General features: G+C 43.3%; 2 protein-coding genes across 2 annotated transcripts in view; one reads left to right on the top strand and one right to left on the bottom strand.

Moving 5' to 3' along the window:
* LOC143276318 (uncharacterized) overlaps positions 1–15,000 on the bottom strand; it is a 492,860-nt gene that overhangs the window by 135,682 nt on the left and 342,178 nt on the right. The gene's annotated exons all lie outside the window — the stretch shown is intronic.
* LOC143276268 (putative methyltransferase DDB_G0268948) lies at positions 3,887–9,700 on the top strand. Its single transcript, XM_076580758.1, has 4 exons — positions 3,887–4,584; positions 5,288–5,385; positions 7,189–7,320; positions 9,573–9,700. Exons 1-4 carry the CDS (start codon positions 4,105–4,107, stop codon positions 9,667–9,669), a joined length of 807 nt encoding a protein of 268 aa, XP_076436873.1. The 5' UTR covers positions 3,887–4,104; the 3' UTR covers positions 9,670–9,700.

Genomic DNA, 15,000 nt, shown 5'->3' with positions numbered 1-15,000 from the left:
CACACACACACACACACACACACGCATGCACGCACGCATCACACACACACACACATTTAATTGTGTGACCCTATCCATCAAACCATGCGCGTCCACCTAGCTGGGAGGCATACGAAACTCTCACCCACAAGACAATTCATCCAGAAACACATTACAAACTGTCTTTACATAATAAAAACAATATTTACATTTCCAAACACACACACACACACACACACACACACACACACACACACACAGACATACACACATATGCACACACACACATGCATAACAATTAATCAAAGGCAGCTTTGAATGAAATGGACTTGGGGTGTTTTCATTCAGACGACAAAGAGTTCCACTGGGACGAGCCGGTGAATGAGAAGAATCTTCGGCCGAAGAGGGGAATTTTTGGAGAGCACTGACACTGTCTGTCTGATCATGAGTGTAGCCCGTCTTGCTGGATTTATCATCGTTTTATTGACTCACTTGTGTAAACAGAGTGAGTCTATGTTTTAACCCGGTGTTCGGTTGTCTCTCTGTGTGTGTGTGTGTGTGTCTGTGTGTCCGTGGTAAACTTTAACATTGACATTTTCTCTGCAAATACTTTGTCAGTTGACACCAAATTAGGCATACAAATAGGAAAAATTCAGTTCTTTCCAGTCATCTTGTTTAAAACAATATTGCACCTCTGGGATGGGCACAAAAAAAAAATGAAGCCTAATTTTTTGCAAACTGCATTTACTGATATATTTATAGTTTTTGTATTCTCTAAACTTGGCACTTTGATCTGATATTCTGACCCAACAACAAGAGCAGTTATTATTATCATTTTTTGTTCAAACAGGAACTTCTTTTGCTAAGCATGGAAGTTTTTTTGTTTTTTTTGCAAACGTTTTTGGTGCAGATAGTAAAAAAAAAAGGGAAATTACTCTGTAATTAATGCTAGGGGACCTAATTTGCTTTAAACTGGTCTTTCTCATCTTAAACATTACATTTTGAAATTATACTCAATACATGAAAAGCTTGGATTTAAAAAAAAAGAAGTGTATCACAAGTGAGTCTTGAAGGCCTTGCCTCTCTTGTTATGTAATGGAGGAAGGTGGCAGAATGGTCAAGACCCTCAGCTGTCAACATCAATATATCATAGAGAGTCCGTGAGGTTGTGGGTTCCAATCCCATTCTTGCTCTTTCTCCCAGGTTTGACTGGAAAAAAAATTAAACTGAGCGTCTAGTCATTCTGATGAAACGATAATTTGTATTTGTATTCCTTTTTATCACATCAGATTTCTCTGTGTGAAATTCGGGCTGCTCTCCCCAGGGAGAGCGCGTCGCTACACTACAGCGCCACCCATTTTTTTTTGTATTTTTTCCTGCGTGTAGTTTTATTTGTTTTTCCTATCGAAGTGGATTGTTCTACAGAATTTTTGCCAGGAACAACCCTTTTGTTGCCGTGGGTTCTTTTACGTGCGCTAAATGCATGCTGCACACGGGACCTCGCTTTATCGTCTCATCCGAATGACTAGCGTCCAGACTACCATTCAAGGTCTAGTGGAGGGGGAGAAAATATCGGCGGCTGAACCGTGATTCGAACCAGCGCGCTCAGATTCTCTCGCTTCCTAGGCGGACGCGTTACCTCTAGGCCATCACTCCACTAATAATAAACCGAGGTCCCGTGTGCAGCACGCATTTGGCGTACTGAAAAAAAGGACCCATGGCAATGAGAGTGTTGTCCTCTGGCAGAATTCTTGTAGAAGACATCCACACTGATATGTACACAAATATGTAAGTATGCACTCAAGGCCTGATTATTAAGCGCGTTGGGTTATGCTCTGGTCAGACATCTGCCCAGCTGATGTGGTGTAGCGTATATGGATTTGTCCGAACGCAGTGGCGCCTCCTTGAGAAACTGAAACTGCTGGATTTGTAAACAGTGAAGACATACGACCTGTGAAGAGCTTTAATCAAAGCGGTATGTGGAGAGTTTATATTCAATGCTGGACTGTATCGACAACCAGTGGAGTTGTTTCAGATAAGGCCGAATAGATTATGGTCTCTGTCTGTCTGTCTGTCTGTCTGTCTGTCTCTCTCCTCATTCTCTCTCTCTCTGTGACTTTGACAAGAAAGCAAAATTTTCTCTCTCTGTCTTTCTCTTTCTCTTTTTTTCTCTCTCTCCATATCTCTCTCTCCTTCTCTCTCTCTCTCTCTCTGTCGTCGGTCTGTCTGTCTGTCTGTCTCTCTCCATCTCTCTCTCTCTCCCTCTCTCTCTCTTTCTCTCTGTCGTCGGTCTGTCTGTCCGTCTCTCTCCCCCCCCCCCTCTCTCTCCCTCTCACACACTCTCTCTCCGTCTCTCTCTCCCTCTTTCTCTCTGTCGTCTGTCTGTCTGTCTGTCTGTCTCTCCCTCCCTCTCTCCCCCCTCTCTCTCTCTTCCTCCCTCGTGTGGTCTTTTTATCGTTATTTTCTTCTTTTTTCATTTAACTATTCATTCTTTGTTTTTTTCGTTCATTCATTCATTCTTTCTTTCCTTCTTTTCTTTCTTTCTTTTTTTTTGTCAGTGTAAAAGATTTGAACTCGTACCTCACTCTCCTTCTTCCGACTGTCGTTTTCCATGAGCTGTCCTTGGTTGACATTCACATGGATTCTTACACACACACCCACACCCACACACACACACACACACACACACACACACACACACACACACATATATATATATATATATATATATATATATATATATATATATATATATATATATATATATATATATGTAAAAAGCTGAAAGTGTTGTGGTTCGTTCGAGTTCAAGAGAGAGAGGGGAGCAGACAGGGGGATATAGGATCAACTAATGATGCACTCACTCACTTGCACTCACTCTCTCCTCACATCAGTAACAGGGCCACATGGAGTGGTTTTTATAGAGTGTTTACTTTTACAATATACATGGGAAATCAGCACACACACACTAAGCAGTTCACCCTACTTAGCAAAAGCAACACACACTAAGGCAGCACACACTGCCTACTTCAAGTACTTCCTACAAGCAGCACACAGTAAGAAGATATATAGCACCTATCAATGGCCAGAGACCAAGTTTAACTCACTCAACACGGCCAGTCCTCTCTTCTCCTCTACACAGACCCCTCGGATGTCCAATGGGTGTCTCAATGACCCAACCTTTAGCTTCCGTCGTCAGAATTGTGGTTTTTTTTGTCAACATTCACCTCTTCAGTATAAGAGCCTTCCGCTTGCAATATTTTGATGGTGGTAACTGGGGTGAAACGCTGTTAACGTCTTCTCTTTCGCCGTTCGTATGGAGAGAGTTAAATTAAGCGTTTTACAGATGGAGTCATTTACACAAGAGGCTGCCTACCTGGGCAAGGCCAGCTGAGGCCTGCCTTTACTTTAGGCGCTCGTCATTCGTTTCCTGTGTCATTCACCCGTGGCTCGAGTCCTGCACGCCAACACAAAAACGCGTGTGCTTAAAAAACAAAAAACAGAAAAAAACCTTACCCCTTAGTCCTGTATTTCACAGCTCGTGTTATTCTGTTAATTGCAAAGGTTAATTCGCGGTCTTGGCGGAACTAATTTCTGTTTCAATTAATCTCCTGTGGAACGTGAGTTGGGGTGCGGGGGTCGTTTACGCGTTTCGTCATGCACAGTTAATGTGAAGAGTCCATTGAGAGACATGAACACTACTCGTCGTTTCGTTACAAAGCATCAGGGTGGCTGTTGTATCTCCTGCTTTCCCCCTCCACCCTTCCTCCCCTCCTCCCCCCCCCCCCCCCCCACACACACACACACCCCAATCCCTGACACCACCTGTTACCTCCTTTCCCTTCCGTCACATGGTCACACGCTTCACTTCAATGATGACCTGTCCGCTCACACACACACACACACACACACACACACACAAACTGTGGCTCACCTGAGTGAGAGTTCAGTCCCAGCAAACCACCTCATCACGGCAAAAATACTTTCGTCGTGCGACAGTTTGAGCCTCCTCGTCTTCCCGACCTCTGTGGATAACAAGCTGGTCAGGTCAGTCAGCTTTTCAGCTTGACAAGGTTCAGAAACTTGGCTGTTCTTTACCATCCCCTGCCTGGAACTGCCACAGTCATGTCTGCTGACACACAGTCCCAGCTGTTCAAGTCGTCGGTCATCGCAGATGCTTACGTCAAGTACCGACCGACGTATGGCTCAGACGTCTCCCAGACCATCATCAACTTCTGCCAGGAAAACCCTTCGGCCAAATTCTCTCTGGCCATCGACATCGGCTGCGGGTCAGGCCAAAGCACGATACCTCTGACCCACCACTTCCGGAAGGTCGTAGGGTTGGACGTCAGCGATGCGCAGATCTCCAAAGCGCCGTCCCACATCCCCAACCTGTCCTTCCAGGTGGGTCCAGCCGAAGACTTGTGCTTCGTGGACAGCGGGAGTGTTGACTTGGTGACTGTGGCCACGGCCCTGCACTGGATAGACCTCCAGCGGTTCTACCCCGAGGTGGAGCGAGTCCTCAGGCCTGGCGGGGTCCTGGCTGCTTATTGCTATGGGGTGGCCTGCCCGGATGAGCCCTTGGCCCGGGACATCGTTGTCTGGGTAAGGATTTTTGCCGTATATATGATAGACAGTCGTGTACAACTATGACCATCAGAACAGCAGAGGAGGCAACTGCTGTTCCGACTATCTGGGCTAGAGTTTGATTACAGTGGAGAGTGTCTTGCCCAAGTTCTTGGCCAAGAGGTTTTTAGGACAGTTGGCGTTGGGATGGTTTCCCAGAGGCCAGCTAGCACAAAGAGCCAGAGCAATCTTGCCTTCTAGTTTGAGAGTCATATTCCTTCGCAAAAGACTGAGCTGTAAATGACTTCCCATTGCAATTGAGAAACCATTGATAGTACAGCTCTCACTTTGCTGTACGCTCATGTCAATCTGCCGTACCAGCTGATTATTGGGTTATTCTGCTGGCATGATTCTCCCTTCTCTTTGTCCTGTTTACAGCAATGAATGTTTCGCTTTCACAGATTCGTTACCTTAATGTTGGTAGGGTTGCGACATTGGCATTTGTTCAGAAACGACGGGCGCAATAGCCGAGTGGTTAAAGCGTTGGACTCTCAATCTCAAGGTCCCGGGTTCGAATCTCAGTGACGGTGCCTGGTGTATAAAGGGTGGAGATTTTTCCGATCTCCCAGGTCTTTCAAAATACGTATTTAGTTTAGATTTGAGTGTATTCCTTGACCGCATCCGAGTCAGAATTATAGAGCAAAAGACTTCACTTCTTTTCTATTTTCTTTTTCTTTTTCAGTTTTGCAACGATCTACTAAGTCCGTATTGGTCAGAGAGAGTCAAGCACGTGTTTCAACATTACCGAAGTATTTCTCTCCCTTTTCCCGGATGGCGCAGGTTCGTAAGTGTGTATGAGTTCGTTCCCTTGACGATGTTCCCCCCCCCTTTCATTGTTGTGTCAGGCCAACCTTCTGGTTCGATTAATGTTGACACGCATTTCAGATGATAAATCATGGCCAGTGAGAATATAATAGCAGTCCGAGGACAGTACCAAAGAGCAGGAAGGGGGTGGGGGGTGGGGGTTGTGGCTGAAAGAATAAAGAGAAAGAGAGAGGGAAGAGAGCAAGAAAAAGGGAGAGAGAACGAACGAACGAACGAACGAACGAAACTGATTTAACTCTCTCCATACGAACGGCGAAAGAGACGACGTTAACAGCGTTTCACCCCAATTACCATCATCAAAATAGTGCAAGTGGAAGGCTCTTATACTGAAGAGGTGAATGTTGACAAAGAATACCACAATTCTGACGACGGAAGCTAAAGGTTGGGTCATTCAGACACCCACTGGACATCCGAGGGGTCTGTGTAGAGGAGAAGAGAGGACTGGCCGTACTGAGTGAGTTGATGAACTTTGGTCATGGACCACAATTCAAAACCAGGGGACTGGGGGTGGGTGGCCATGGGAAGGGAGGGGTATTATAAGACTTGAATAGATGACACAATAACATAATGTTCACGGACTTGACATTAATTCTACTTAATTAGGTCTGAGTATATGATTTCTCCTTTTGATCGCATGGAAAATAAATTTTGATACATGGCAATTTCTCTGCTTGTTGAGAGAGAAGGGGGGGGGGAGGGAGGGAGGGAGAGAGAGAGAGAGAGAGAGAGAGAGAGAGAGAGAGAGATCCAGACTGCCAGAAAGACAGAAACAAAGATACACACACACACACAGAATGGTTGAGAGAGAGAGGGACAGAGAAAGAGAGAGAGAGAGAGAGAGAGAGAGAGACAGAGATTTGGTATCCATTCAGCGTTGAAAGAGAGAGAGAGAGAGGAACAGTTTTGGTACATCAAGGTGAACAGCGGTGAATATCATTTTTATTAATATATTTTATGCTGGATGTATGGACATCAAACTCTCAGCAAGGAACGCGAGCCACTCCATTCAGGCAGGTGCGTGTTAGTTTCCATGGTGACATCGATGATATGTACAACCTTGTGGATACTTTTTGCTTTATCTTTACTGAATATGATTAATCAGCTTTACATGCTTTATTGAAGAGAAAAACACTATCTATTCACTGATGAATATTTATGGGGTTTTTTATGCATTTAGTGTGTGTGTGTGTGTGTGTGTGTGTGTGTGTGTGTGTGTGTGTGTGTGTGTGTGTGTGTGTGTGTGTGTGTGTGTGTGTTCTTTCTTTTATTTAGCGTCTTTTCACTTGAGTGATATTAGACGTATATGAGAATGCATAGCAATCTCTCTCTCTCTCAATGTGTGTGTTCGTGCATGCGTGTATGTATGTATGTATGTGTGTGTGTGTGTGTGTGTTCTTTCTTTGATTTAACGTCTTTTCACTTTGAGTGATATTAGACGTATATGAGAATGCATAACAATCTCTCTCTCTCTCTCTCCCTCTCTCAATGTGTGTGTACATGCATGCGTGTGTGCGTGTATGTATGTGTGTGTGTGTGTGTTCTTTCTTTGATTTAACGTCTTTTCACTTTGAGTGATATTAGATGTATATGTGTGTATGTATGTGTGTGTGTGTTCTTTCTTTGATTTAACGTCTTTTCACTTTGAGTGATATTAGACGTATATGAGAATGCATAGCACTCTCTCTCTCTCTCTCAATGTGTGTTTGTGATTGCATGTGTGTGTGTGTGCATGTGTGCGTGCATATATGTGTGTTCCAGAAATGACAGTCTGAAGATAGAGAAATGTTGGAGTGTGGAAGAACTGGTCGGCTTTCTGTCCTCGATGTCAGCGTATCAGAAATACATTTCTCACAATCCCAGCAGCTGTGCTATGGCTGACCTCAAACGGAGGTTTGTGCTGATATGTTTGTTTGTTTTTTTTGTTTTTTTTCTCTCTCTCTCTCTAAGCTCTGGCTGAGGCTAACACAGCTTCCTTCTAAAAGAATATTCAGACAAGTGTATAACATGATGTTAAATCAACTTGAATCTGGAAAGCAAAACTGTGGGTATACTATGTGCAGAATGTTTTGTTCATGATTTCGTGATCGTTTGCACGTTTCAAGCAGTTTGTGATATAAAAAATATTCTTGTCTGAATTTAAAGATAGACTTATTTCTTCATATAAACAGGATTGGCATTTTCATTCAGAAGATTCGGAAAAAAATATGGCTGGTTTCTTTCATTCAAAAGCATATTTGAAACGGAAAAATATATTTCAGTTTTAAACAGTAAAAGGCACAGGCTTAGTCCTACTCGGTTCAGGCTAAGGGTATTGGGGCTGAACTACGATGCCAGTATAAGATGGTACTCCGTTGACACATCAATTCGACCCCCATGCCCTATGTGTGGGGCGCAGACAGAAGACGAAATTCATTTTCTTTTTGTGTGTAACGCCTATAGTGGTATCCGTAAAAAAAAACACAAAAAAAACGTGAAGTTTTCAAAGAAAGTGTTTCAGTTGAAAGGGACGTCATCCATCTCCTTTTGTCAGATAATGTAAAGATGATTCGGTCACTTGCTAAATTTATCGCCCTTGCTTGGCACTTTCATATCAAGAATTGCTCTGACTTGTAAATTCATACACTACTCAAAAATTACTGTCCCGAAAGTTAAGAAATAGCCACACTGAAGTTTTAACTGTCATAGCGGTTAAGTTGGATGGTCGACTATGATAAGCCGACACTTATATTTTCTTGTAATATGCAGGGAGAAAGTGCAAACTGACTGAATATGCACAGGTTTACTTATCTTTTTTTTTCATACTGTTCTTTTCGGTTGAGCTCGCCCATGAGTTTGTCGAGCGTGGGTAAAACCGTTTTCGATACATTTTTTTTATTTTATTGATTGTCTTCCAACAGACCTTGTGATTTTCTTTTAATTAGTTATTGCTGCGACTGCGATTCGTGTTTTCATGCCGTTTCTGTTTTGTTTGTTTTTAAGTTGCTAAACGATTATTCTGAGGTGTCCCGTGCCAATAGGATTGTAATGTCAATGGCATTAAAACATTTTTTTTAGTTTCTCTAAGCTCTCAGTGTGTGTGTGTGTGTCTGTGTGTGTGTCCTTTCATAGAGTGTCTACAGACTGTCATGTTTTCCGTCTACAGACTGTCTACACCCTGACATGTTCTGTCATGTGTTCTGTCTATAGACCGTCTACACCCTGTCATGTTCTCTGTCTACAGACTGTCATGTTCTCTGTCGTGTGTTCTGTCTACACCCTGTCATGTTCTGTCATGTTCTCTGTCTACAGACTGTCTACATCATGCCGTGCTCTTTGTCTACACCCTGTCATGTTCTCTGACTACAGACTGTCTACACCCTGTCATGTTCTCTGTCTACAGGCTGTCTACACCCTGTCATGTTGTCTGTCTACAGACTGTCTACACCCTGTCATGTTCTCTGTCTACAGGCTGTCTACATCATGCCGTATTCTGTGTCTACACCCTGTCATGTTCTCTGACTACAGGCTGTCTGCACACTGTCATGTTCTGTGTCTACAGACTGTCTACATCATGCCGTGTTCTGTGTCTACACCCTGTCATGTTCTCTGTCTACAGACTGTCTACATCATGCCGTGTTCTGTGTCTACACCCTGTCATGTTCTCTGTCTACAGACTGTCTACATCATGCCGTGTTCTGTGTCTACACCCTGTCATGTTCTCTGTCTACAGGCTGTCTACACCCTGTCATGTTCTCTGTCTACAGGCTGTCTACACCCTGTCATGTTCTCTGTCTACAGACTGTCTACACCCTGTCATGTTCTCTGTCTACAGACTGTCTACACCCTGTCATGTTCTCTGTCTACAGGCTGTCATGTTCTCTGTCTACAGAGTGTCTACACCCTGTCATGTTCTCTGTCTACATCCTGTCATGTTCTCTGTCTACAGACTGTCTACATCATGCCGTGTTCTGTGTCTACACCCTGTCATGTTCTCTGTCTACACCCTGTCATGTTCTCTGTCTACATCCTGTCATGTTCTCTGTCTACAGACTGTCATGTTCTCTGTCTACAGACTGTCTACATCATGCCGTGTTCTGTGTCTACACCCTGTCATGTTCTCTGTCTACAGGCTGTCTACACCCTGTCATGTTCTCTGTCTACAGACTGAAGGCGATCTACCAGGACGGGAAAGGAGAGGAAAAGAGAATGAGAGTCACCTGGCCCGTTTTCATGCTAATGGGACGTAAACCACAGGCCTGAATAATCTCCCTTCTGTGTACAGCTGACAAAGAAATGAAAATAAAAAAAACCCATGAAATAAGTAAATAAAAGGAAGTAGATGGAAATTCTTTTGAAATGTTTCAACAGTCCCAACACACACACACACACACACACACACACACACACACACACACACACACCACATCACCATATGAACAGTTTTCTATTGTTTTAATTATTTTCTTGAACAGGGAGTACACACACACACACACACACACACACACACACACACACACACACACACACACACACACACACACAATATATATATATATATATATATATATATATATATATATATATATGGGTTATCTGGTCCATGTGTGATGCTTTTTTCCACCATAGGTGATTCCGTTTCACATCAGAACACACAAAACAATGACAATTCTTTTTGTTTATGAAGACAGAGAGAGACAGAGAGAGAGAGAGACCGAGAGAGAGACAGAGACAGAGACAGAGAGAGACACACAGAGAGAGACACAGAGAGAGAGAGAGAGAGAGAGAGAGAGAGAGAGAGAGAGAGAGAGAGAGATGCAGGTGCGTATACTCAGTTTTTTTTTCCGTTCGTGGGCTATATCTAGTGTAGTGTGAGCCCATCCTTGTGTATACATCTCACTACCTAATCGCCAAAGCAAAACAGCACAGATATTACATCACATACTGCGGAAAAGAGAGAGAAAAAAAAGTGTCAAGGCTTGCTTGAACAAAAAGAAAGAAAGGGGAATGGACTGGGAAGGCCGAAAAAAAAGAGACAACAGTGAAGAAAAAAAAGAAAAAAAGGCAGAAAGAAAGAGTATGATAGAAAAGAGGAAATTTCTAGCACAGAATTTAATAATAATAATAATAATGGTATTTATATAGCGCTGAATCTTGTGCGGAGACAAATCAAAGCGATTTCGCACCAGTCATTCACACGCATGCATAACTCTAAAACTGTAAAAACTAAAGACAAGGAAGAGGCAGGCAAGGGAGGCTATTTTGGGAAGAGGTGGGTTTTAAAGCCAGACTTGAAAGAGCTGAGAGTGGAGACTTGACGAAGCGAAAGAGAAAGTTCATTCCAATCGCAAGGTCCAGAAACAGAGAAAGAACGGCGGCCAACAGTCGAGTGTTTGAATCTGGGTATGCGTAAACATAGTGGATCCGAAGCCGATCGTAGAATTTCCAGAAGGCCGGGATGCTATGTATACTGAAAGACCTCTGGCATCCCTCAGGGGGGACCACACTATCCCCCCCCCCCTTTTCCTTTCTTTGATCACAGATAGATCACCCAGATATATTATTTATTTATTTATTTATTTATGTACGCTTATCTATTATTTATTCACTTTTTTTTTCTCAAGGCCTGACTAAGCGCGTTGGGTTACGCTGCTGGTCAGGCATCTGCTTGGCAGATGCGGTGTAGCGTGTATGGATTTGTCCTCCGAACGCAGTGACGCCTCCTTGAGCTACTGAAACTGAAACTGAAACTGATCACATCACCAACACTGCTTGACAGTGTGAATGCTTCGTTAGGACATACAGGAAAACTGTCGACACCTTTCTCTCTGTGTGTGTGTGTGTGTGTATCTGTGTGTCTCTAGCTCTCTGTCTCTCTCTCTGTGTCTCTGTCTCTGTCTCTGTCTCTCTCTCTGTCTCACACACACTCTCTCTCTCTCTGTTTCACTCTCTGTCTCTGTCTCTGCTTTTCTGTCTATCTGTTTGTCTGTCTGTCTGTCTGTCTCTCTCTCTGTCTTTCTCTCCGCCCTCTCTCTCTCTCCCTCTCTCTCTCTCTCTGTCGCTGTCTCTTTCAGTCTCACACTCTCTCTCTGTTTCACTCTCTGTCTCTGCTTGTCTGTCTGTCTGTCTCACGCTCTGTCTGTCTGTCTGTCTCTCTCTCTGTGTCTCCCCCTCTCTCTCTCTGCCTGCCTCTCTCTCTCTCTCCCTCCCTCTCTCTCTCTCTCTCCCTCCCTCTCTCTCTCTCTCTGTCTCCCTCTCTCTCTCTCTGCCTCTGCCTTTCTGTCTGTGTCATTCTTCCTCTCTCTATGGCGTCTCTGTCTGTCTTGTCTCCACCCTCTCTCTCGCTCTTTGTCTCTCTGTCTCTGTCTCTCTCTCACTCTCTCTCTCTTTCTCTCTCACCCTCTATCTCACCCTCCCTGTCTCTTACTTGATATGATCCCCATCAGATATCGCCCTGTCACCTTATTTTGACCAGGATTTCTTTTTTTTCTTCTTTTTTTTTTCTTCATACAATGCTGTCCAACAAAAACCATCAACGGCATGATTTCCAGATGTTCCCCCTTATCAAATTCTGCTTGTTTGTTTACCACAATTTCTTTGTCATTTCCAATGTTGTGCATATTTTATTACCAATACATAAGGCCTGTATTCATTCAGTAAAAATAATACTGATAAATGCCAGTTTATCATTTTGACCAGTTGTGATAAAAATAACCAAACATAATTCAATAGTGATGTTGCACAACAAACTGATTCAAAATTACTTCTCCTCCCCCCCCCCTCTCTCTCCCCCCCCTCTCTCTCTCCTCTGTGTGTGTGTGTGTATCTGTGTCTCTCTCTCTCTCTCTCTTTCTCTCTCTCTCTCTCTCTCTCTCTCTCACACACACACACACTCTTTCACTCACTCTCAAATAGATGTTTAACTCACTCAGTACGGCCAGTCCTCTCTTCTCCTCTACACAGACCCCTCGGATGTCCAGTGGGTGTCTGAATGATCCAACCTTTAGCTTCCGTCGTCAGAATTGTGGTATTCTTTGTCAACATTCACCTCTTCAGCGCACGTAAAAGAACCCACGGCAACAAATGGGTTGTTCCTGGCACAATTCTGTAGAAAAATCCACTGCGATAGGAAAAACAAATAAAACTGCACGCAGGAAAAAATACAAAAAAATGGGTGGCGCTGTAGTGTAGCGACGCACTCTCCCTGGGGAGAGCAGCCCGAATTTCACACAGAGAAATCTGTTGTGATAAAAAGAAATACAAATACAAATGCAAATGTCTATTGTAAACATAGTCTTGCGATGTACGAATAAACAACATGCAAAACACACACACACACACAAAAATCTTATCTTTTAAAAAGGAATTGTTGATTTAGTTTGGTGACAAATAAAAGAAAGAAACATTTCATCCATCGAACAACACAACTGTCCATGATACATTGAAAACCACACAGATCCATGAACATCATTTATATTCAACATCATCTTATCTCCTGCAATACATTATATGCCCAGGTGTCTCGATTATATCAATACCCAATTCAATAAAATGGTAAATAAAACCTATTAGACAAGAGGAAAACCTTCAAGATTCACTTGTGCTTCGCGCTTTATCCAGTATAGGAATCCTGAGGAGCAACAAAAAACCCACCAAAAAACAAAAAAAAAAAAGTGATGAAAGTATCGTTAAAAAGTTTTCTATATCAAATATGATATATAGAATAAGCTTGGGATTAAAAAAAAAAAAAAAAAAAAAAACCTACAGAAAACACGCTGTATCTAGTAAAGGAATCATGAGGAGAGAGAGAGAGAGAGAGAGAGGAAAAAAAAAAAAAAAGAGATTAAAAAATCGTTGAAAAGTGCTCTGTATTAACTCACTCAGTACGGCCAGTCCTCTCTTCTCCTCTACACAGACCCCTCGGATGATGTCCAGTGGGTGTCTGAATGACCCAACCTTTAGCTTCCGTCGTCAGAATTGTGGTATTCTTTGTCAACATTCACCTCTTCAGTATAAGAGCCTTCCGCTTGCAATATTTTGATGGTGGTAATTGGGGTGAAACGCTGTTAACGTCGTCTCTTTCGCCGTTCGTATGGAGAGAGTTAAATAGGATATTTCAGATAAGCTTGTGAGAAAAAAAAAAAAAAGGATTGCGAGTGGGATCGAGCCACACATGTTCAGTTCCGAAGCCAGCAGACTAATCCCCAAGGTTGCGGCACATCTGATGTCCTCCTCCTCCTCTTTGTTTGTGGGCTGCAACTCCCACGTTCACTCGCGTGTACACGAGTGGACTTTTACGTGCATGACCGTTTTTACCCCGCCATGTAGGCAGCCATACTCCGTTTTCGGGGGTGTGCATGCTGGAGTATGTTCTTGTTTCTCATAACTCACCGAACGCTGACATGGATTACAGGATCTTTAACGTGCGTATTTGATCTTCTGCATGCGTTTACACAAGAAGAGGGTTCAGGCACTAAGCAGGTCTGAACATATGTTGACCTGGGAGATTGTAAAAATCTCCACCCTTTACCCACCAGGCGCCGTCACCGTGATTCGAACCCGGGACCCTCAGATTGAAAGTCCAACGCTTTAACCACTCGGCTATTGCGCCCGTCATCTGATGTCAAATAACTGAATTTAAAACTTAAAGCAATGTTGACGTTTTTTTTCTTCGTGCGACAAATAGATGTGATTATAGTAGACGTAATAACGCCGTTTGAATCATGTTTTTTTAAATTATATCTCGATTATTCTTTTATTTAAGTTCAAATTCGAATAGTAAAGGAGACGTTGTCATCTTCTTCAAACACATCGCAACACACAGTAGATCTCTAGATCTGCACAAACCAGTCTACAATGGGCTGAAAGAAACGAAACAATCCATTCAATTTTTCTTTTATGTTCATTCCAGTTAATTCAGTGTCCACTTTAGAATAATTATATGCAGTAAACACGTCGATAGTGTAGTTAGTATCACTGTACGTGTGCTGTCTAGAATTTGTGTTTCTTTCATTTTAATTGTGAACATGAAACACGAGGTCATGTCGTCTTCGAAAAAAACCCAACATTCCAGTCAGCCAAACAGTGGAAAGCAGTTTTTAGAATTTTCGGATTTCGGAACACATCTCAACGAAATAAACCGGTAGTAGTAGTAATAGTAGTAGTAGTAGGCCTCCTTCGGTCATGGCTGACCATGGATAGAGTATATCCGACCTAATGTCTAACTGGGCTGTCTGCTTGGACCAAGCAGCGTCGCCTGTGACTGTAGAGACCGATGCGAGAGAGAGAGACAGTCTCTGTCGCAGCGATCACATGTGTAAGCTGATGCTGGTCTGTCGGCTGCCGTCCCTTTTCTGCGAGCTCGCTTTTCTGCTGCTGCAGCAGCTAACAGTTTGTCCTCGCCAATCCGTAGCTGATTCTTGAGAGTGCTTCTCCATCTGTTGCAGACATCTGCAAGGTTCTCCCAGGACTCAGTGTTGATCTCAAGCGCCTTCATGTCGCGTTTGCAAACGTCTTTGTATCTCAGCTGTGGGCGGCCGATGCTTCTCTGCCCCGTGGCGAGCTCTCCATAAAGGATGTCTCTTGGGATGCAAC

Source organism: Babylonia areolata, chromosome 31, assembly GCF_041734735.1.
Source record: "Babylonia areolata isolate BAREFJ2019XMU chromosome 31, ASM4173473v1, whole genome shotgun sequence".
Classification (NCBI taxonomy): domain Eukaryota; kingdom Metazoa; phylum Mollusca; class Gastropoda; order Neogastropoda; family Buccinidae; genus Babylonia; species Babylonia areolata.
Note: the sequence above shows the minus strand (reverse complement) of the source record. Positions and strands in the feature narration are given on the sequence as shown.

Excerpts from the sequence above, each read along its gene's own strand:
- LOC143276268 (XM_076580758.1), top strand. The coding sequence starts at position 4,105 with ATGTCTGCTGACACACAGTCCCAGCTGTTCAAGTCGTCGGTCATCGCA. Across the intron at positions 4,585-5,287 it reads CCCGGGACATCGTTGTCTGG|TTTTGCAACGATCTACTAAG; the intron begins GTAAGGATTTTT and ends TTTCTTTTTCAG. Across the intron at positions 7,321-9,572 it reads ATGGCTGACCTCAAACGGAG|ACTGAAGGCGATCTACCAGG; the intron begins GTTTGTGCTGAT and ends CTCTGTCTACAG.